A 24,398-nucleotide genomic window follows, 5' to 3' on the forward strand; every position below is an offset into this window, starting at 1 on the left:
GCTGCTCCTGCTTTTTAATATAACTCAAACCCTGATTGGTATTTCTATAACTAAGCTCCAACATGTCAGTGGTTTTGCTTGACCAGTGGCTTGATGTGATCAAAACCAGAGCTTTGAAATAATAAATATTTCTCTCCCATTTCATAAACCTCTAAATCTGCTTTCCTTGGATGTTTTTGGTCGCCCATTTCTCTTATTATCCAACATTGTCCCTGTCTCAACACATAGGCCATGTACACATTGAGGGACATAAAGATGAATACCATCCATATTTATTCGTGTATTTATGTTAACTGTGTGTATCCAGATTGGTTTGAATGTACGACAATACACATTATGGAGTTCCTTGAGGAGCAGCCATTTTTTTAGGGTTCTATTAAACACAAGTGCTGTCTTCAAAAGGGTACCTGAAACAAACAAACGACATATTTCATAAAACTTTGACATGAGTACATGGAAGAAGTTTGATTTTATATAATAGTCATCATTTGCCTTTGTTATACTTTTTAAAACTTTTTTTTATGGACACCCTATTACATTTACAATATATTGTAAGAAGTAAGATTTTACTTCTTTACTTTGCTACTGAATATCCCTGATGTCCAAATCTCGCTACAAACATGACTATCAAGCAAAAAGGCTCTGACTATGTTAGGAAATAATCTGTTTGTCCCAAAGGTAGACCTGTTTGTGTCTTTCAAGGGCTTTTCATGAGATAAATCCAACTGGATACAAAAGGTCCTGTTTAGTGATCATGTAGATATGGAAGGCCTTTGAAAGGTGGACGAAGGCCCTGAAAGCCATAAGAAGAGTCAGTTAATGGACCTGGTGTTCGAGGAAGCCCCCTGATCTGATGGTATCAGTGCCACAGGGCAAGGATATGTGAACAGAACAAATGCTATCAGGAGCCATGACAGAAAGGATGACAAACAGCCAGACAAACAAGATCACTATCTCAGTCTGAGTAGCCTAAAGCGCAAACACAATAGCATAGATAAACAATACACTGCAGGTATAAAAGTCAATACGGTGGGAAGCAGTGTACCTGACCAGTGATCAACTGAAACACGAGTGCAAACGTAGAGCTGCAAGGAGAAGGTGATGGCGGAAGAAAAGGTAAAAGAAAATGGAATAGCAGCTATGGCAGCCTGCTACCAGAAGTTTGATCCTGCAGCATATCTGCAGTACAACTATACTCCACCACGGGCCGATTTTGAAAGAAAAGACAGCATTGTGCCTTGGAAACTGGCATGTCTGCATAGAGCATTCAATGAAGGTAAGATGAACAATGCAAACAGCATGGTGTAAACATATTATATTAAATAAAAAATAGCTTTTAATATAATAATAAAAACACCAAAATGTCTCCTCAACTCAATATATGCATTCTTTTTTTTATTTGTACAAACATTCAGTTTATGACTGGATATCGCACGTTTCTGAGGAAGATGATAAAAAGATCTGATGTGAAATTAATCATTGCTGAAATGTATTTTATTCTCTCATTTCTCAGATAATCTTTATGTGCTGATAAGCAAAAATTATTTCTGTCTTAATTTGATGTGAAAGTTCATTTCTTGAACCTCTAAATCACTAATCAGAATTGTCATTTAGAACTTTTTCAGGGAATGTCAGAGGATCAAGAACACTTCCTTTGTGTCTTTCTCTCATTTTCCTTTCCTATTTTCTCTTCCCTCTTTCTCAGGCGATGTGAGCGGTGAGCTCCTGGTGGACATTGGTTCCGGCCCCACTCTGTACCAGGTGCTGAGTGGCTGTGAGATTTTCAGTAAAGTGGTACTCACCGACTACCTGGAAGTAAACCGGCAGGAGCTGAGGCACTGGCTTCAGGGTGACGGAGGATGCAGTCTGGACTGGACGCCGTACCTGCAGCATGTCTGCAAACTGGAGGGACGAAGGTACAAAAAAAGATAAGTTTAAAATTGTTTAAAAGTCCAAACAGAGCACATGGTGAAGTGTGATACAAGTGATGACTTGTATCATTATAAATTTATTGTTGTTAAATCACACACTTCAATTTTTTTAAAAGGCATCTAACTATAAGCTTCAAATACTGGACTCTACAGATAAGATGCCCTGCTGGGAACTTTATTAACACTCTTTCTTTCAGGGCTTCAGCATGGATGGAAAAAGCTGCAAAGCTGCGTCAGGTCATTGCAGACATTCTCCCCGTTGATGTGCACAGCTCTGAGCCTCTGGCTCCTGATGCCCTTCCTGCAACTGGCGCTGACTGTCTGGTGTCTAGCTTCTGCCTGGAGAGTGTCAGCCCTGACCTGCCTGCCTTCACCAGGGCTCTGGGCCACATCCGGAAGCTCCTACGGCCTGGTGGCCACCTCCTCCTCATTGGAGCTCTCGGGGAGAGTTACTATTTTGGGGGACCTGGGGTGAGGATCCCTGTGGTCCCACTGAATGAGGCACAGGTGTGTGCTAGCTTGGTGGAGAGTGGTTACACACTGATCAGGCTGGAAGTTTACACACTGCCTCAGGATATGAAGGTGGGGGTTGATGATGTGACAGGAGTGTTTTTTGTAAAGGCAAGGAAGGAATAATGAATCAAGTGATGGAAATCAGAAAAGAAAAGGCAACATATAAAGATCAGACCAGGGTAAGAAAGTTGGCAAAAGGAAGTTGCTAAATATGCTGACTTACTTGTGTTTTTAATTTGGTAGAGATGATTATATGACTGAAATTTCTAACATTTAAACAAATATTTCAACTTATGCTAAGGGAAGAAAAAAACCCCACAAGCATAGACTGAAGTGGTTCATTTTATTTGTTTTTAATGTTTAGTAAATTCATAACTATGGCAAAGTGCTCATTAGTGCTGAAAATATCATGAAAGGTTGCCTCCTGCAGTTCAAACTCGACTACTTCCCCATTAAATATCAAATGCCTTAGTTTGCATAGCTAAATCGTAGAAAGCTTGGCATAAAGGGTATATTTTCATAAATATATGGTTATTTTAACCAGCTGTTATTTAAATAAAAGGTAGAACTTTTCTGTAGTGACTGCTTCTATGAATAAAAATTATTTATCCATGTTATCACCTCTTACTGCGTCTATACTATCTTATATGTCTTGTTTAAATATTTTCTGCACTGAGGATGAGAGGTGTCTAGAGGAAAAGTGTCCAAGATGAATTCTTTTGCAAAAAAACCAAAAACGGACTTTTTTAGGTATTTTTTCAGAACACAGTTCAGTGAATTAAGTTTTCTGTAATTAGAAGCACTGAACACTAGATGTCACTGTCTGACCATCTTTAGTGGCTCCTCTAAAACAAGCCATGGATGCTTGAAACATGCCTGTCATGTCCACATCATGTTAACTTGTGACTGCACAGCTTTCAACTGAAAAGCAAACGACTATTCATAAAATTAAAGGGAACTGAGACAGAAATAGATATTTTCATGCTCCCTAAATTAGCTAAACTCACTGCAAATCTTGTTAAATGAATGAATGAAATTAAATGAAATGAAAAATTTAATTAAAAAATAGTAATTTAACAAATTTAAACTAATTTAATTAACTTTGTGGAGATTTCATCAGCTTTGTAGTAATACATAACCATAGCAAAGGTTCAAATAACCTTAAAATCTACATCAATGGCTTTTCGTAACAAATGACAAAATAAAGATTTCGTACAACTTGCTGGTATAGTATTATTAGCTAAATTTGGATGTAAACATTGCACATGATATTTGTGCAAGCTGCGACCATGCACTGACTGAAACACCAGATAGTGCCTTTTGCCTTTATGTCTAACTGCAGAAACTAAATGAAACAACTGAATTCTACAGAATACAGACTCACAATAACAACACTTGCAATCTATTTGAGTTGTTTTATTAATAACAAACACATTATTTATATACAGGGTCATAAATGAACCTTCACTTTTTCCATTCAATTTGATTCTTTAATATTAGGAATCTTCCATTCCCATCACTTATGCATCCCATCACAAGCAGATCATGCTTGTTACAAAAAGCCTCTATAATTTTAGCACTGAAAGACAGGAATACATTATCATGATTAGTTACATCAGTCTGACAGAGTATAATCTTGATCTAGTGTGCTCAAATTATCAGTAATCCATCCTCTTTTTGTTCCACTGACCTTGCAACCAGGCATCCAGAATGACTGCTCTTACTGAGATGCATCCCAACTGAATTTGATTGCATTTAAGGATCTAAATGACCTGATTTCTGGGGGGATAATGGAATAAAATATCACATTTATTTGTGAATGCAAAACCTTGTTGAAGTAACAACAATGCCACATGAGTACTAAAGACAAAAACTACTGAACTAATGTGTTGGTTTAAAAATGTACAATATGATATGGTTATTTTCTTTCATAACACATGGAGGTTATTTTCTAAAGTAACTTCCACTTCACATTGTGAGGAAGTGAAAATAAAGAAGTTCATTCAGACATGGCATGGTGACAATTCCAGTTTGACCTTTCAGTGGTTCTGGAGGGCTGTTGGATGCTCTGGAATAAGCCAGTGGGTCATTAAAATGGATTTCCAAGTCAACCCTCTCTAACAACACACACACACACACACACACACCAATCCATTCTTATTCTTCCTTGGTCAGATTTTATCTGCCTCTTGCTCTTTTTTCCACATTCAGCTTTTTTATTGCATGAATGCAAACACGTACAGACATAAAAAATACACACCCCTACGTACACTCCTGCATACACACACGCAGCCCCTGTACGTGCTATGAAGGTAATTTCCTCACTGATTCAGTATGCATTTGCGCCATCTTTTTTTGTCATTTGTCCTCTACTTCCTTGCTTTCTGAGGACTTATCCATGGCGTCATGGCAGAGAGCGGGTTCAGGCCTCGCTGCTGAACTGTCCAGCAGATGAGATGGATCTCTTAGAGATCTGCTGTCCTCTCCGGGGTCTGCTGTGAAAATAATTTGAAAATGTAAATAATGTTTGTGATTTATTTAAAGTATCAGCATGAGAGTTACGCTGACAGTAGTGTAAGAAACCACCAATCTGAATAACCCACGCACTTGTACCAGAGGCTTCCTGCTGCTCCTCCTCGTCCTTTTGATCCTCTTCTTCCCCAGAAGAGGGATCCTCTCCATCCACAGACTTCATGTCAAGAGACGACAAGTGGGCTCGAGCCATCTTTTGGACAGCTGGAAATACAAATCAACAGAGTAAAGTGAGCACTGTAACAATTTTACACGTGAAGATGGGATTTATTCCAACAACAAACAACAGACAAATAAGAGCAAAGGCAGGAGGGAGGGTGAAATTATTCACTGTGATCACATGTGATCTGTTTCCTTGAAAAATCTGCAACAACCTTTTTTTTTTTTTTTTTTTTTTTTTTTTTTTACAACTTACAATACTAATAACAGGTGGTGAACAAACTGAACTGTCCCATTTTAAGCTAAAACTGTAAATTTCTCTCATAATTAATGTCTGGAAAAGGGGACAATCAATTTGTTCTTTCTTATCAAAGAACAAAGCTGCATTATCTGCAAATGACATCAGTGCACTTGCTATTAGAAGTCTCAATAAAGATGTAATGTAACATAACATTCTAATGAGTTAAAGCAATGTCTATATAACAATTCTTTGTTTAGGATATGCTGACATTCTTTTACATACATGTAAGATCAGCCACAGTATTAAAACCAGTGCAGTGATATACTGTGTAGAAGCCCCTTCCAAAGCAGCCTCAGTTAATTGCACCGTCTTTTAATGTCTGTTTTAATGTCTGTTGTTTTCAACTTGTTTTAATGCAATTTTATCATGTGTGATGTAAGGTGACCTTGAGTGTCTAGAAAGGCACCCAACAAATAAAATTAATTATTACTATTTTTTATCATTATTATTATTATTATTATTATTATTATTATTGTTATTATTATTATTATTATTATTATTATTATTATTATTATTATTATTATTATTATTAGTTCAGATTCCAGAAATGTCCTGAAACACCATGACAGTCACAACAGATCCTTCCTCTCCACAAAGGTGGGATATTCAAGTTTCTGACTTTTATTTATTTCACTTTTTTAAAGAAATTCTCATTGCTAAGCTGCGATCTCAGACTTTGGAGGTCTAGTAATCATATGACGACTTCTTCATGTTCCATTCCTGCAGAATGCATTGCGGTGGGAAGCGTTATTGCTGTACATCTCAGTGTTATGATTCTGCCTTGAAGGGGTGTACAGTACACTGCATGCAGAATCGAGGAAGGAGCCGTATGCCAGGATATCATTGACATAAATACCAGCATGCACATGGGAGAGAATGGAATTCCATTGCTATTTGTCTCCCAGATACGTAACATACAAGAAACATTCATTCATTCATTCATTCATTTTCTGAACCGCTTAATCCAATTCAGGGTCGTGGGGAAGCTGGAGCCCATCCCAGCTGGCCCCGGGCGACAGGCAGGGTACACCCTGGACAGCTCGCCAGTCCATCGCAGGGCCACACAGAGACAAACAACCACTCATGCTCACACTCATTCCTAGGGGCAATTTAGAGTAATCAATTAACCTAACATGCATGTCTTTGGATGGTGGGAGGAAGCCGGAGTACCTGGAGAGAACCCACGCATACACAGGGAGAACATGCAAACAAGAAACAAGAAACATGTGTATCTTAAAATAATGCTGCATCTTCCAGCAGAATTCATCGTTTCCTTTAATGGGAAATTACCAACATATACAGGAATAATAACACAGAGATGTCATTTTAGTGAGTAACAACAACCCTAAGTGGGGACTCACAAGGGGCAGATAGACACAGTAGAATATCAAAAATAACATGTGAGTAGTGTTTTTTATATTTGTATATTAGTGTGTGTATAAGTGTGCTTGCATTTACTCATGATGAGCGCCAACGCCTAACTGGACCCTAAGTTATGGGGATTTCTTTAAAATGTGTTGCCACAATTTTGTCGCAAGCGGGAAATACTTTTTGAAGGCTGGTACTTGGTTTTAGGGTTGCGATAGAACTAGATTATAATAAGGTTTTAGGGTTAGGTTAAGGAGCTGAATAATACACTATGTCAGTGCAGAGTGCCCACAAGCTACATAAACCGGACATGTGTGTGTATGCGTTTGTGTGAAACCATGTTGCAGCTGCATCTTTTAATCCAGGATGATCCAGAACAGACTCACAGCTGTCTCTGCTCCTAATCTCACATAACACACATTCATACATCCATGCACAACGCAGACGCACACAGATCTTGCTGTTTTTTGGATATGCACGTAGTCCAGACAGATATAAACCACATGGCATTTGCCACAGCAGAATTAGACCTTCAGTTTCCCCATTTAGTCTTCTTACATAAGGTTGAACACATATCCAAAATAATACGTGTAGAATGCGTTTACCGTTGAGAGAGGGCGGCTGGTAAGATGACATGTGGACCAGTTTGGCTTTCAAAGATCCGTTTTCCCCCAGAACCCACTGAAGGGGAAAAAAATGCATTGTTACAGCTCACAGATATGCACCATATGTTCAGTTACTGCATCAAATTCTTAACACCACCTTGTGGTAAAGTAGCCCCAAACAAATTACATAATATTCTAATTAAATGTATGTATGAGCTATTTTTAAGTAGTTAACTTTAAAGCAGTGAAGCAGGAACAATGACACAAAAACAGTGATACACTGGATCCTTATTTATGTTGAAATGAAGGAATGAAGAGTCAATGATGTACCAAGTTCTTGATTTTAAACTTTGTAATATATTTGAAGCAACTTAGAAAGAAAAGTTGTTGATTTTCTTCTTCGACTGACTCCAACTTGATGCAAAGCCTCTTTTGGGTTTGGTTTATGTTACATCACTTGACCCACCTGATGCGGACCACTCTCTTCCTCTGGTGATGGTGGGTCTGTCAGTCTGAATAAAGTGGCGGGTGTTGGTCTCCGACGTCGAATCTTGGGAAATAAAAAAGAAAGAAAGACTATTTTTATTTTTTATTTGTTTTGTTTGTATTTAACCAGGGTGTGTGTTAACTTGTGTTTAAGTATATGTGTGTGTGAAAAATGTCCAAAAACTATGTATATTACAGTTATGAAGCTATCAACAATATATGGTTCAGCAAAGAGCTTTGTATTGTAATATCTGTGGAAGATTAGTTCTGACAGGTATTCATGTACTTATGTAACAACCAGCAATGATTGCTGTCCAATTGATCCTGAAAAAGGATTATATTTTGTCATAGACAGTGGGTGGATTATTAAGGATCTAAGCAGAGAATCTGTTTGCCCTGACGCTTCCTATTTCTATCTCTTCTTCTTTTTCTTCTGCCTTCCTCTTTCTGTTTTCACCCCTAGAACTGTTTGCATCAAACACAAAGACCTTTAAACATAAAATTTCTCATCAAAGGATCAAACTCCAACCATTAACTAACTGCACTGGGGTATCCTGGTGAGCTGTGTTTTTATAGATATCTCGAAAACAATCATTCATTCATTTTCTGAAACCGGTTAATCCAATTAAGGGTCGCGGGGGAGGTGGAGCCTATCCCAGCAGCCTTTGGGCGAGAGGCAGGGTACACCCTGGACAGGTCACCAGTCCATCACAGGGCTATCTCAAAAACAGTTCACTCTAAATTTCTGATTTCATTTGGGTCTTTGTTCCACTTTATTGAGCATTATGTCACGTGAAAACTCTGGAGCCAATCACTAATAATCTGAATCAGGATCAGGCTAAGATAGTCTGAAGATACATGAGAAATTTAAGTTCCAATCTTTACAAGCTAAACGTTATGTGACAAGATATTAGTCTCAAAAGGCACATATGTTGGGAATGTTTATTATGTACAGAGGAGCATCACGTATTACCTGTAGAGACGCCACATAATGTAAAGAGTGTAAGACTGCATGGATTAATTCAGTCTTTAGTTTGTAACTTGTGTGAGTGTGTTGTGTTTTTGTAGCATTTGTAAATTTGTTACACATTTCCACCTTCCAAATGGCAATACATCATGAAAACCATGTGCATCCCATAGGGAACAAAATATTTCATAGTACTTATACTGATTTATGACAAAAGGTTTGCCTTACTGCTATTGCTGCTCAGTTCAGAAGTCACACTGTGCATCAACTATCATCTCTCTAATGTTTAATGCTGTACAGTGTCAGACTGAAATAAAAGTGTAGGTACTACCCAAAGATTTGACTCACATAAGCCATGTTTGCATATGTAATGTACGTGTTAGTTGGTTAGAAGGCATGTAGAAAACCGATGGCTGCATTTGAAGGTTGTCCATTTGCTCAGACAACTTTGGGAGAAAAAAGTGCAGCAGTTGCAAAATCAGGTTTGTTTCATCTGCTTCATCTGACTGGGGCTTGTGCAAGTTAGAATCTATGAATCTGAAATATGAGTTGCCTTTTTTTTAATTGATATTTGACATATTTATCGATAAATTCAGGGCACTGTCCGTGGTTCTGAAATAGCAGCTGATTTTGTAAGTTTTGTTTGCGGAGTACTTCACAGGTGTGTCATTTAGTCCGACCCAGTTAACTGCGACATTCATTGCTCATATGTGAATGCAGTGCAGGCATTTTGAGGATAGTTTTAACTTTTTATACCTGTTGTTTCCAAAACTTCTTCATTTTTGCATTTGTGATAGTTTCAGTACATGTACTTTCCTTTTGTAAGTCGTGTTATCATACCACGTTACTCATGGTGAAAGCAACTGAATATTAATCTGTCTCTGTTTACTTTAGAGTGTGTTATAGCAGAAGATTACTGGTATTACAAAAGAAAAGTGACGGCCAAACCAATCACAGCTTGGAGTGTAGCCATGAGATGTGTAGGCAGGTTTCACTCTGCTTCCCTTTACTCTGGATCATCCATATTTATGACTCAATCACTTTAATCTGAAACAAATATTATTTTGAAGTCATCGTTAGAGTTGGGGAAAATGTGTTCACATTATCTTTTACTGTCAAAATGCAAATAGATTTCAACACTATATTTGATTACATTTCTGGAAAATCTCTAAAACTGAATAAATGACAAATGATTAGCCTTTTTAAGTGATCTGTATCACCACAAGGAGCCAGGATGGTTTTTTAAAGGATTTGTTAGAGGAAGATATTGATCATTTTGCCATTAGAGCTTTAAGCTTAAAAACTAATGTCAATAATTATTGGTGAAAACCCAAATAAACAAATAGATTTAAAAAAACTCAATGCCTGGCAGAGGTCTGAAATCTTTGAGCACTTCTAGTTTTTTATTCATGTTAGCTCTGTGTGACCTCTTCAGGGTGTACCCATTTCCCACCCAGCTTCATTTTGTCCATTCAAAGTATAGATGGATAAAAATTCATTGGATGAATAATTTGTAAATTATAAGGAATATTGATTTATGATTATGATACACTTAATAATTAATCCAGTCATAATGGAAATCGCACATTGATTAAATACCTGAAAATAAATACATGTTCATAAAAAGGAGACATTTGAAATATTTGTAGATGAATTGCACCTTTACTCCTTTGGCTCATGTAATACTCTAAGATTGATGCCTATGCAAATTAACCTCACCTCTTTGACTAGTTACAATCATTCACAACCTATCTTATATATGTACACCTAATATTGATGAACACAGATTAAAGCTGGGGTAGGTAATCTTGCTCAGAGACGTTTTTTTTTTTTTTTTTTTTTACCCTGGGTAAAGTGGTTTCTCATCCTGATAGTAGTCTATATATTTTGTAATCATGAAAAATAAGAAATATAGTTTGACGCCTCAGTTTATTGTAAATCTGTAAAAACTCTGACCAATCCAAACATTTGGACTGAAATGGAGTTGTTCGTTTCCGATTAAAAAAAAAAAAAAAAAAAGCCTTGGATCACGCAAAGAGCAAAACTAGAGGACGAGGAGCCAAGACAGTGTGCCAGCTCCCCAACATTACCTACCCCAGCTTTAAGTGTTTGTTCACAGTTGGAATCAATGTTCATAGAAAACATGAACCTATTTTCCACTTTGAGATGTGAAGAACATCTCTGCTTAGTCAAATATCTCCAGCAGTTCTGGCTCAATGTCACAGTCCACCTCCATTACAACTTGTAAAACCTATTTAAAGGAAAAGATGTTACTTTTTTGTAAACACAATATTCAATCTCAGCTATTTGTCCTGTGTTCTGTCCATTTTTGAGAGGCAATACAGTGTGAGCTGACCAAAGCATACCAGAGTCAGCGGCGATTTTAAGAACAAGGTTGTGAGGATAAACAGCAGGCAAAATAAAAGTTAAATTTCCTAATCGCTTCTCAGCAGCTACTCTCTGAAGAACACATAAAAACACTCCCATTCCAGCTCAAACATGTACAAAGGTGCCATGTTGTCATTTTAAGCAGCTGCGGCTGAAGCAGTTTTACCTTAGCATGTGCTCAGACATACCTGACAAATATTCAGCAGCATTTTAGCAAACCAGCTAACCTGAAAACTTCCTAAACTTAAAACTGCTGCAGAAACATAAAACAGAACCAGGAGATTAAATTACTTGGTAACATTAGTGTAACACATCTTACATTTGCACTTAACCAGAAATGTTTACCAAACATTAGGTGGACTATGTTTACATATTCCCAGCACTGCCAACCCTGCATGATACTGGACTTGGTTTCTTATGCTAACATGTATGAAAGGCTGACCATTTTAACCAGTCACTTTGACACTGATACAGTACGGCTAAGAGGTGGAAATACCTGACAGCGTGTTTCACTTATTATTCATCTTTTCACTTTCCAAGCTTAACACCTTATAAGCATGAATATCAGAGACATTGTTTACTCTTTAAAGTTGCCTTTAATGATGATTTCTAATTTATTTGCTTTGTGGCACTGTAATATGACATATGGTGTGTGTGTTTCTGGGTGAAGTTTTGGAAATTTAATAGCCTGTATTATTGGAACCAGTACACAGTGACTGTCACCAAACATGGTTTGAGATTTATCACATCTTTACAGCATTATGATATTATATTTCATCTGGAAAAATGCAAACACTGTTTCTCTGACTAGTTGGAGCAAACTCTACACCAACTCTGCACGCCCAAAGTGTTTTTTAAATAACTTTTCTTCCCAGGTAAGCAGTTATTAAAATTGTGCCTCTGCCCAGGAAGAATTAAAGCAACAAGACTTTAAATAATCAATCTGTCACTTCATGCTTGGTATATAAGATGAATACATAGTATCTAATTCATGAACTTTCTCATTATATGACAGCAACAGCCCATAAATGTGACCTAAATATGTTTTAATAGAGAAATAAACTACCAACTCCACTGTTTTATTCATATCAAGATTTCAATTTATTCAGTGAATAATCCCTTATTTAACTCCAATGTTTTCAAGAAAAAAATACCACTATCAATCTTTGACCTTCTCTTGTGCCCAGAGAAGACATTTTCCTTATCTGCACTAACCTGCCAGGGTCAAAGGTAAAGACTGATGTGTATACGTGTATAAAATGTGGTAAAAAGAGGAGTATTTCTGCTATTTAAAAAAAACAAGAAAATTAGTCCAACTTTAGATGCAACAAGGTATTATTTCACACCATAAGTGCAATACATCATCCTGCGCTTGTGAAGCTATATGGAGACGTTTAAGAAAAAAAGGATCAGAAGATTTGGACCTGAATCTACAGTCTTTCCTTTGCAACTATCCAACTGGAGTGAGTGTGTCTTTTACACTGGCTGACAGGTTTTCCTTGTGAATTTCATTTTCTACGTTGAAAATTTGTTCTTGGCATTAACTGTCCTTGTCCTTGATTCAGGCCTCAGTCATCCACAACTAATCTCTCTTGCATTTTAATCACTTGCCGTCTTCGCTTTTTTCTTCCCTTTTGCTTTTCTTGAGTGCCTTCTGTCAACATCCCTCCTTTAACTCCACAATTTGCTTATTCAATTAAACATTCCCTGCTTGACACTTTACCAGTCTCTATTTCCACCCCATGTTGAAACTATTCTCAGTTTAGGAAGGCAAGAAGGTTCCTCACTTAAATGTTAGTCAAGTTCTTCCTGCGTGGCATTTTTAACCCCCAACTCATATTAATGTCCTCCAGCTCCTCCTCAGGATGAACTGCCAGCTCAAAAGGACAAACTAAATTAAACCAGATGTCACAAGCTTCATATGATGTGTCTATTCACGAGACAGTAACACCTCTAAGCTCTTTAAGTGGTCTTAATCAACACCAATTTTGTAAATTCTTGAGCAGGATGGTGGACCAAATAATCCACTAACTAGCCAGTCTCGGCAGGATGGGGGTTGATTAGAGAACAGAAATATGTACATGTGTGAAAGTCAAATTCAAAGTGTTTTCTTAAATTGTGTAGAAGATTTGCTGATGATGAGCTATTCTATGAACTAGGAATACTTTTGCAGGAACAATAGCAACATGTGGTTAAATATCTTGGTGAGATGCGGTTCATTTCTATCAGTCATGCGCCAGGCGCTGCACAGCTGAGTCTCATTCAGCATAACATAAAGCCTGTTTGCTATTAATCTTGTCAGGTTGTATTACTGAAGAACAATGTTGTGTTATAAGAAGGGAGAATGTTTGTCATGCAGGGTGCTTAAATGATGCAGCTAATGGACTGTTCATCCTCAAAGCTGGATTTCTAGATGTTACACGTTGCAGAGATTCCTTACTCTGATGATATCCTTCCTCTTCTTTTCAGCAGCAGCTGAAACTAAGCAATTATATTTTTATACAGTGAAACACCAGAATTAGATTCACCTTGGGGGCTTAAACAGGACATATTATTATGCATATTGTGGTGCAAAGACTTTGTAATCTTTTGTGGACTTTACCAGGAAATGCTGCAGTAATCTTATTGGTCCTGAGCTGGCAAATTACCAGAGCAGTTTCTTATAAGGGAAAGCTGACTCAACTCATGATGCTCTCAATACGCATTTGTGGAAATTTATGTGGGAAAGAGCAATAAATTAGAACCATGGAGGTAATTTGCGGCCTGATTATGTGAACCCTTCCTGGGTAACTAGGTAAAACAGAGTAGCAAATTACCATAAGAAAGTAATCAAGATAAGCGATCAGTCAGAAGCATTTTATTCCAAGATGCGTTTCTGAAAAAAAAAGAAATGGGGTACCTAAGAAAAGTAAATGAAGAAGTGCCTCTGCACTGGAGAAAATAGTCCAAACCCCTAGAGACAAAAAAACAAAGTCTATGTTGTAAACAGCAGATGTGTGAAAAATATTTGAGTAGCGACTGATTTATTGGTATGATTTTTACATTCCAGCACAAAACAAGCTTCCCATTCAGATTTGCCATGAAATCTCCCACATCCTCCACTCATGGGAAAGGAAAGTTTCTGACATGGCACCTGCTCTCCACTGAGATTTGCCTTTGGGAGCAGGATTAAGTTAGGAGTATTAACAGCGGAACAAATAGATAAAGCTAAAGTATTACTGCAGCAGTGTTCAAACATTAGCTCATTGGTGCCATGATGACTTTTAATGGACCTTACATCAACCAAATAAATCCACATCCCCACTTGCACAGCACTACACAGAGGCAGTTTCTGCTTCACCATGGTTGCTCCTACAAGTCACTTTGGATGATTCAGCCTGAGCTCCTGGTTTTATTTTACATAATTCACTCACCACCTCCTTCTGTTATGAGTAATAATGCAGTCTTTTGTTTCAGATAAACAGTTAGGGCTTTATAGCTTAGGCATCCCTCATTGTAACTGTTATGGAAGGTGCTTTAAAGGGTGCATGTGCCTCATCATAACTCTTAAAGACTCCAAAAAACTAAAGGCTGCACAGCTCAGTTTAATCCCAGTGCTGCCCACTGAGTAGTGCAACATCAAAATACAGAGTTATGTGAAGTCTTGTCAGGGAGTTATATAAGTGTCTGTTAACATAAAGTAGTAAAGCTTCAGATGCAGCAGAGGAAAATGATTCTTACTTGTGGTCATGGTGAAAGTTATTAGTACTGGCTGTATTGACCCACTAAACAGGTAAAAGTGCACTGAATGTTAGTTTTAGATAATACAAACAGACTATGACCCAGGCCTGACCTTCCCATTCCAAACACACTGTTACCATCAGCGTGGAACACATCACGCTCCCCCACGTACTCACCATCTCTACTTGTCGTGGGTCCAGCTGGAGGGGCACGGAAGAGGGCACGGAGAACTGGATCTTCCTCCTTGCGTCCTTGTCCGCCTCTCGCTCCATCATCTCCGGTTCCATGGCATCCAGTCCGACAGCTCCACGCACAGGCGCGCAAATCCAGGTGGAGTGGAGCCCGATGTTACTGTCCGTGCAGCCTGAATGACTTCCTCGGTGGGTTGAGCTGGAAAAAAAAGTGGGTTTGTCTGTGTGTTTTTTTGAAGAGCCAAAATATTCTTCAGTGAGTGATCAGCGGCATTCTTCCGTCCCAACAGTTATGTGGTCTCTGGAGTTGTGTTTGACAGCTTTGCCTGCTTCCTCTCCCCTCCATCCACCCCCACCCTTACCTCACTCACCCACTCAGTCACTCACTGTGTGTGTGTGTGTGTGTGTAGTGTGTGTGTATGCATGTGTTCTCGCTCCCACTGTGATTACTGACCCTTTCTACGTGATGAAGAGAGAAGTCGAATAAAGGTGGAATTTGTGCTTTATGGCTTTATGATGCTTTCAGCTGCCGTCGGAAAATGCTATTTAAAAGTGGCCCAGAGAGGATTTGCCCTCGAGATTAAGTGGCGAGTCCAAAAACTGGAGGCTTGCAGCTGAAGTTTCATGTTCAGGGCTCTTTGTAAAGCATTTTAAAAGTAAATAAGGGAGACTTCCAAAAAAAAAAAAAAAAAGAAAAAAAAAAGAAAAGGAATTATTGAAATGAAAAGTTGAGTCAGTCAGAAATCAAATAGTTGCATCAAATGATAAAAAAAAAAAAAAAACATATAAACTTTTCTACTACTTTTTGTTGTGCATTGTAGCCAGTGATGGACACTATAACCTCAGGTTACCTAAGTATAGGTGTAGGGCTATTTTTCACCTGTTTTTAATTTTTGCTGAAGACTTTCATAGTTTGGCTTCCAGTTAAAATCTTCTTTTATTTGAAAGCTACCTTTCTTTTTACTATACTGTGATATAATTATCTATTCAGTGGACAGTGAGTTGTTTTTTTGCCAGCTGTGGGCTATATGTTTCGGAGATCTGCAAGCTGCGAACATCTTCAATTTCAACCACCCTCGCAAATAAAAAGAAAGAAAAACCTGCACCAAAAAAGAAAAGGAACTGGTATTATCCCACAGTTGTTTAAACCAGTGTTTCCAAATCCAGGTCCTCAGGGCCCCCCTTCCCTGCAAGTTTTAGACATGTTCTTCCCCCAACATACCTGAGTCACATTACTGAATATTACTGAAAAGTTCTTTGCAGCCTGTTAATGAGCCCTTTATTCCATTAAGGTGTGTTAAGGTAGGGTTACCTATGAAACATGCAGGGCAGGGGGGCCTGAGGACCTGGATTGGGAAACACTTGTTTAAACTATAGTAGCCCCATTCAGTGTCTGTGACAGGGACATCTCTCTACTAATGTTTAAATACTAATAATGATGTTATATAGTAAAGAATCAACCAGTAATGAACTGTTTTAATGTTTTTATTTGATCTCTCTCAGATATACAGCCCTTTTTTCAACTGATGGTGATGTTGTTGTATTTTTACCTCATTAAACGATCAAAGACTCAATTTTTTTCCAATTGTTAAATGAAAGTGAACTTTGCAATTGTAGGTAGGCTCCTAAACGCTATGTATACATCTGCATTTTCATTTTCTGTTGCAGGTGTGAAAGATGAGCTCATAACTGAACTGTTATTTTCTCTTAATTAGCATTTAAAATGAAGATGCACTTTTATCACCATATCATTTACGTCTTTTTAGTTTTCAAAATTTGTAAAAGTCCTCCACTGTACTTGTATTATAAAGTACCTCCAAAAGCTGAGTTGAATTTAAACGTTATCTTTCCCTTGTGCCAAAGGGGCTATATCATACTTTAGATATATGTGAAGTAGTCAGTTGGGATATTCATTGCCATGGCAACAGCTTTTCTTCACAGTGCTGAGTGTTGGCTGAGCAGCAGCTGTGGTGTGCATGCATGTGTCGGTGCAAGTGAGTTATAGACAGAGGAGAGGTGAGGTCAGAAATGTATGCAAATATATGCAATAAAAGGACAGAAATGCATTGTTGATTATGTGTGTATTGACAACCATGTGTCAATATCCATTTATGTTTGTTTATTGTCGGGGGGAATAGGTAAATTGTTTTCACAAATAATTTAGTTTCTAACAATTGAAAAAGAAGAAGCTGAGATGTCATGCAGTTTGCAAAGGTAGTGAAGCATCCTCAGTTCTCACAAATCCAATGATACATCATATCCTGAAATGAACCTCAGAAAGTCAAAACAGGCAGCCTACGGAAAGATTCAACTTCTGACCTGTCAAAATAAATATAGGTTTTGTTACTACTAGCAGCGCTGCATCGTGCCTGAAAACAGTGTGACGAGGAGTTGGTAACAGGTTATGTTTAAGGAATTTCTAAAGGGTTTCCATGTTTTATATTTTATATCCTGCCCCACAATAAACAAAACTCAGTTCAACCCATCATGAAAATATAATATTATAATGAGTACAGTGTAAAAGAATCCATACCATTCTATAATTATATAACTGGGCTAATATCCTGTTTGTGGTATAGTTTGAGCATACTGGTTTTGTTTTACAGATTCACCTTCTTCTGTTTACAGCATAGATAAGAAGATTAAAATAAATTATTTACTTTTTGAGAAACCTCAAGCACTCTGATAGAAACCAGGAGACTGTGGCATGTAAACACCAGAACTCTGAACATTCTGTGCTGATAAAGTTCAGACAGACTGACATGCTGCAAAATCACATGATTCCAAAAGTGTACTTACAATAAATGCAGCTATGAATAACCACTGTCTTCTGGTGTGTGTTAACACCATAGACCATCGCAAAAAGAACACCTAATGTGGAGCATGTAACAGTGAGATGGGATTTGCAGTCAGGATACAGATTTGCATTTTTTTTTTTTTTTTTTTTTTTTTGAGGGGGGGTATCTGCCAGAATGTCACAAGGGGGAGCACTAAGTCCGTCCCTTTTTCAAGTCTGTTTTAAACATAATTTAAACAGTTACGCTTAAAATGTAAGTGTATTTGCTTTGGAGTTCACAGTAAATTTGAATCGAAATTAACTATAATGGCCAAATTTCACATTTTTAGTAGACCACGGTGCATATATAATCTATATAATACCAATAACTTGAGCAGACTGGTGGACATTTGTCATGGTGTAGTAACTTCAAACAACCAGCAGATGTCGCTCACTTATAACGTTATAAAAAGAACATCATTTTTGTTTCTGTAAAAACCCAGTTCCAAAAAACACATTTAAGATTAATTTTAAAACCTTAATCACAGCCATAGGAGTTTTTAATTCTATTACTGTTTTACACACACACACACACACACACACACACACACACATATATATATGTATATATATATATATATATATATATATATATATATATATATATATATATATATATATATATATATGTGTATGTGTGTGTGTGTGTGTGTGTGTGTGTGTGTGTATGTATGTGTGTGTGATAAATGTCTTTAAATTATACGTCTCTACATTATACTCTTTATTTATATAATTCTAAGCAAGTAAATGAGCCTATCAATTGATAATCTATTTTTTTCTAGTAATGACTGTAAAATTAAAATTGATATGGTAGTGTCAATGTTAATGGTTTAGAGCATTAAACATTAAATTATTAGCCTACTCTGGTAAGCATGTCATCCCTGTCCATCTGATTTTTTATATTTAATGTGAAAAGAAATTGGATATGAAACGCTCTTCTAAAATGTGTTCATTGGCTTCATATGGGTCCCTGGAAACAGGCATTTAATCCCAATTTATCAAACAGAGGATGAAGAAACAAACATTATGAGTCACAAAACGACCACCAAGCATGCAAATATTATATGTATTTTTAAAAAAAACAAAAAAAACAACAACCTTTTAGTCCAAATTGTACATCGTTCAAATATTTGGGCAGTAAGCAAGTCTTATTTTATTTCTTTTGAAGCAGTTTGTAGTTTCTGTCTTTGTAGTCTTTTAGTCATTTAATTCATTTTGGTGTGTTTTGCATTTTACTTTGATGACTCAGGTGAGTTAATAAGCATTTTTTATTTCTTTCTGTCACAACTTGGTCATTTTTTATGTGTTTGCAGTCACACTTTTACTTCTTAGTAATATTTATTGTTGCCTTGGTTATTTTTGTTTCATCATGAATCTTACAAGTTATTCTGGTCATCAGCCTTCTGATGGATATTTTGTGTCTCAGTTTGGCCAATATTTGGTAATCTGTCCAAATTCTTTTTTTTATTTTATTTCTATTTATTTGTTTATTTCCTTTTTATTTTAGCATTTTGTTTCATATTGTGGTTGTTAAAATGGTTGTTTTTTTTTTTATGTAGCCAAAAAATCTAAATGTGATTTAAACATGGGCATTTTTCTCTAACTTTTTATGTTGCTTTTGCACATCTTTTGCTATTTTGTCTTTATTTCATGCGCCATCCTTTATGTTGCTTTTACATCACAATTTGTTGTTTTGTACTTGCTTTATGAATATATATTTTTGTCAAACATCACATTAGGTTTCAGACTTTCAAGCCTTTTTAATATGAAGAAGAGATTTTTGAAAAAATAAAGTTGAAAAGCTATATATAATTAATGATTTAAAGTGATTACGCTCCTTACTTAAGTTGACGATTCTTTATACCTTTGGCTTCAGTTGCACCTTCATTAGAGAGAAGAACACGCGCTTAAACATTTTGGTTTCAGTTCAAACGAGGAGTTTACTCTCTGGTCAATAAACTATGGAGCAATTACACGAAGGCGATGATAAGTATGCTCCCTCTGGCTTTCACTCTTATTCTCCCCTCTCTTATTTCTTCCCTTGCCCTATCTTCTGCCCCCTCTGCAATCTGTGCTCTGCAACCTTTGGCACTAGTCCGCCCACGGGCACCTGTGCCAAGCCTGGCAACACAAATCAAGACGCTGTGCTTAGCTGGGTTCAGTTGACTCGTTTAGGCAGTTGCACCCTGACTCTGATCACTATGACCGGCCCCCTTATTTATGAGGCCTTTGTGTGAACATTGCAATGCTTTTTTATGACTGTTTAGGTTTTTGTCATTGGAAATGTGTGTCTTAAAACTGTTTAGTTGTTCCATTTGGAGTATTTATAGTGTTTTATTTCTTATAGCGTCACTGAAATGGTTCATTAGCTTTCCCACGGGGTTTATGTGGATAATTTCGTCATTAGGGTTTTCTTTTTTTTTGTTTTTAATCCTATATCATTATGACATATAAACCTAATACCTAACTATCCATCCGGAGAATTCCATTTTGCTTTAGTTTAATATCAATGCAAAACTGTTAATACTAGCTACTGTCATTATTCTCCATAAAGGGATTGTTGTCCTAAAGCCTCAATATGAGATTAACCCCGTTTTCCTCAAAGATGGAGGCTAACAGAGGCAGTTTTTTTCCCCTATGCCATCTACTCCTTATTCTATTTTCTCTTTCAGCTCAGTGACAGATGGCGAGTCCTTCTCCCCCAGGGGAAGCCAGTCTCTGTGAATGCGGCCGCATGTCAATCACCGGCTCTCATGTGATGGCTCTTGCCAATGACGTGCCAGCCATATGGGCCTGGCATCAGAGCTGGTATGTAACCCACCCAGTCCTGCCTCTGAGGTGCCACAAGGCTCCCTCCACGCGTTTGGGCTGGGGATAGCAGCAGCAGCAGACAGACAGAGCAAGGGAGGCAGGAGGGGAGAGGAGAGAACAGAAGAGAAGACAGAGGTGTGAGAGCAGATACGCAGTGCCTCGCCTGCACGAGCAGCCGCGCAGGGCGTGTGGATGTGATGCCCACCCGGAGAGAAATGGTGTAAACAAACCAGTTCAGCCCCGTCATTGAGCTCCACCACGGAGGTAGGTAGGTTACACATTTCCAATTTACAAGACAAAGCTCCAGATTTGTTTGTCTTTGTGCAGCAGGAGGAATCGGGATGGCAAAACTAAGTAATTGGAGATAATTTTACGCATCTAACGCGTCTTAGGATGCGCAATGACGTCTATTTTCCCCATTTGTGTCTTTCTATTTGCCTTCAATCTGGTCAGACAACCTTTTTGATTGATTCCTAAAGCTTTTTAGAGCTGATCTTTTCGGATAAATCGATCATTGTTCTGTTTATTCCTCACCATAAAACCAACAAACCAAACAAAAGAACTCTTTTTCTTGCAACTTGAGCACAGCAAGTATGTTTTATTTGTGACTAAATGTTCAAAATGTGTGTGTGTGTGTGTGTTTGTGTGTGTGTGTGTGTGTGAGAGAGAGAGAGAGTTCTTGCACGATGCGCGTCAGAGCACTGTGGGGGTTGAATTCTCTATAGAGATGCACAGGCTAATTGACAAGGTATTGGTTGGCATTAATTACATTCTGCTTACAAGATTAGAAAAAAATAGACTGCGTCCTTGGACTTCATAAGGCCAGCTGAGCTCAGAGCGCTGGAAACATCTGTGAAGATGTGAGGCTTTTTTTGGGTCCCTTTTTTAAAAAAAAAAAAGGTCTTTAAATCTAATTGTTAAGACAGAATTTGTGTGCTGAGATAAAAGTAACTGGTTGGTTTATTGCCATGAATGTAGAATTAAGCGCACTTTCGGTTTGTCAGCTTTAAAGGAATCCTTATATTCATGTTTAAACATGACTAAACATGACCTCATAACCCCTAAAAAGACTTTGACCTGAAGATGTTAAAAACACAAATAAAAGAAACAATTACCAACAGGCCTACCTAGACTATGCATTGTTTTTTTTATAATTATAATTTCCAACAGAGTTTTGCTCTTGTCGCTTTCTGTCGTTATCAAAAATAGGGATTAACTGGCAGAAAGTCCCTGAAGGCTCCAGTCGTATTTCAGTATTATTCAAAATACATAGATAATAATAAAAAAATAAAAAAATAAATAAAATAACTTAAATCTTCATGCTGAGGTCTCTTTTGGGTGCATTTTTTTTTTTTTTATAAAAGCAGGATTTGTTAAAAAAAAAAAAAAAAAAAGAAAGAAAGAAAAAAAAAGAAAAATGCAGAGACTAAATTTATTTTAGGATCTTGTAGTTTATTGTGCGCCCTGATTGGGACTTCATCATGTTTGTAGTTTATGGGGTGAAGAGAGAACCTGCACCTAACACAGTATCCCAGGGGAAACCGCTGATCCAGACTGCATTGGAGAGCAGGCCGACGTGCTGGAGGCCGAGCAAGAGCTGTTGCTCTGAAACATTTCACTTATTTCATTCCATCCGAGTTTAAAAGAAAATATTCAACATCATACACGTCTGTATAAAATACTCATACAAAGTAATGTTCAATAAGGAAAAGGAGAACTGTTCAAGTCAGAAACTTCTTAGAACTGCACAAAAGTCCATCCAGTGTGTTTTATTCTTGTAGAACTGTCAACTTGAGCTAAATGTGTAAATCACAGCAGCAAATTCTCAGTCTCCAAAATATTTGCACGTCGTCTTCCTTCTGATGCTTTGGTCAAATGTCTGTTTGTTGCTTGAATGTTGTTTTTTTTTGGATCAACACTTGTTTAACATGAAAGAAAGGTTAGTCTGGAACAATTAGGGAATACATATTTTTTCGTTCTTTAAAGAATTAACACACATAACAATCATGAACCCATGCAAAATTTTTTTAAAAAGGTGCATGAATGTGTGCGTAAAGCAGCAGTGTGCTGAAATGTTGTTGGAACTCTCTTTACAGGTTGCCTGCCACGATGTTGAGCCGTCTGTTCAGCGAGGTGCTGCCGGACGTCCAGAGGCTCGCGGCTGACTGGGTGGAGGACAGTGAGAGCCAGGAATGCAAGGCCAACGAGCACGAGTCCTGTCACCTCGCTGAGGATGAGCTGGACGAGCCGCAGGAAGGCAGCAGCCGCGCAGAGTCCGAGATGGCCGGCGACGACGACGAGGACGACGAGGACGACGAGGCCGAGGAAGAGGAGTGCGGGGATGAGAACGACGGAGACAAACCCAAGAAACGTGGTCCAAAGAAACGGAAGATGACGGCGGCGCGTGTCGAGCGCTCCAAGGTGCGTCGAATAAAGGCGAACGCACGGGAGCGCACGCGCATGCACGACTTGAACTCCGCGCTGGACAACCTGCGCAAAGTGGTGCCATGTTATTCCAAAACCCAGAAACTCTCTAAAATAGAGACACTGAGGCTGGCCAAGAATTACATATTAGCCCTTGGGGAGATTTTACGCAACGGGAAGCGTCCAGATGTGGTGACCTATGTGCAGATGTTGTGTAAAGGGCTCTCCCAGCCCACCACCAATCTGGTGGCAGGCTGCCTGCAGCTCAACACCAGGAACTTCCTGACTGAACAGTGCACAGACGGAGCGCGCTTCCACATGCCAAGCTCTCCTTTCTCGGTCCATCCATACCCCTACCGGTGTTCCCGCCTCTCCAGTCCTCATTACCAGCCCGGAACCGGTGCGCTCAACCTGAGAAGCCACTCCTACAGCTCCGGGTACGAAGCAGTGTACCCGCCAGGTGGAACGTCCCCTGACTACAGCAGTCCAGACTACGAAGGCCAACACAGCCCACCCGTGTGTCTGAACGACGGGGTTTCTGGGAGGCAACAGGAGTCATCTGAGATGGACAGGAACTATCATTACTCTATGCATTACTCCGGACTGACCACATCGCGACCCAGTCACAGTCTCTCTTTTGGCCCCTCGGGAACGCGCAGTGGCGGTGCGCACTCTGAAAACATTCCACCTTTCCACGACGTGCATTTGCACCACGACAGGGCGCCACCATATGAGGATCTCAATGCTTTTTTCCACAATTGAAACTAAACGAGTTATTGATCCAACCAGGCTGACTGACTTTAACGTGACAATCTTATGACGTTTACTATGATTCGGAAAGCACCTGGAGTTCCTAAAATAAATAAATAAATAAAAAAAAAGTCATGGAAGTGGCAAAAAAGAATCTTCTGATTATCTCCTCTATTCCACTGATGTCATCTCTATACTGCTGTACATCCTGTCAAAGTGTGTCCACTGTTATCCTGTATGCAGAATGAGTGCAACTGACATAAACGATGTATAAGCCAACAAAAAACATGTTATGACACAAAGAACAGAAATAAAGGTGTTTTATAATTGTCTGAAATGATTGAACAGATGTTGTGAGCACAAGGGAAGCATTCAGTGACTGTCATGAGTGTGATCAAAAACAGAATTTGTCAACT

The 24,398-nt window shown here is 38.3% G+C and overlaps 2 protein-coding genes and 1 pseudogene across 4 annotated transcripts; 2 read left to right on the forward strand and 1 right to left on the reverse strand.

Annotated features, from left to right (window-relative positions):
- Window positions 1-1,101: 1,101 nt before the first annotated feature.
- Window positions 1,102-2,567, forward strand: pnmt (phenylethanolamine N-methyltransferase; the record flags this gene model as incomplete). Its single annotated transcript, XM_079261215.1, has 3 exons — window positions 1,102-1,276; window positions 1,706-1,916; window positions 2,129-2,567. The coding sequence occupies 3 exons, from the start codon at window positions 1,102-1,104 to the stop codon at window positions 2,565-2,567; spliced, it is 825 nt and encodes a 274-aa protein (XP_079117341.1).
- Window positions 2,568-3,859: 1,292 nt separating this feature from the next.
- Window positions 3,860-15,453, reverse strand: LOC306771287 (protein phosphatase 1 regulatory subunit 1B-like). 2 transcript variants are annotated; one of them, XM_079260429.1, is made up of 5 exons: window positions 15,147-15,453; window positions 7,876-7,959; window positions 7,410-7,485; window positions 5,052-5,180; window positions 3,860-4,936 (listed from the first exon to the last, which is right to left on the reverse strand). In XM_079260429.1, the coding sequence occupies exons 1-5, from the start codon at window positions 15,255-15,257 to the stop codon at window positions 4,803-4,805; spliced, it is 534 nt and encodes a 177-aa protein (XP_079116555.1). In that variant the 5' UTR covers window positions 15,258-15,453; the 3' UTR covers window positions 3,860-4,802. The 2 variants fall into 2 exon arrangements, with proteins under 2 accessions (XP_079116555.1, XP_079116554.1); XM_079260428.1 differs by having other exon boundaries at window positions 3,860-4,939.
- Window positions 15,454-20,784: 5,331 nt separating this feature from the next.
- Window positions 20,785-23,994, forward strand: LOC306771286 (neurogenic differentiation factor 2-like; annotated as a pseudogene). The gene is made up of 2 exons: window positions 20,785-21,072; window positions 22,905-23,994. The product of its transcript is annotated as a neurogenic differentiation factor 2-like (transcript).
- Window positions 23,995-24,398: the final 404 nt, after the last annotated feature.

The sequence above is a fragment of the Telmatherina bonti genome, assembly GCF_933228915.1.
Source record: "Telmatherina bonti genome assembly, chromosome: 21".
NCBI lineage: Eukaryota > Metazoa > Chordata > Actinopteri > Atheriniformes > Telmatherinidae > Telmatherina > Telmatherina bonti.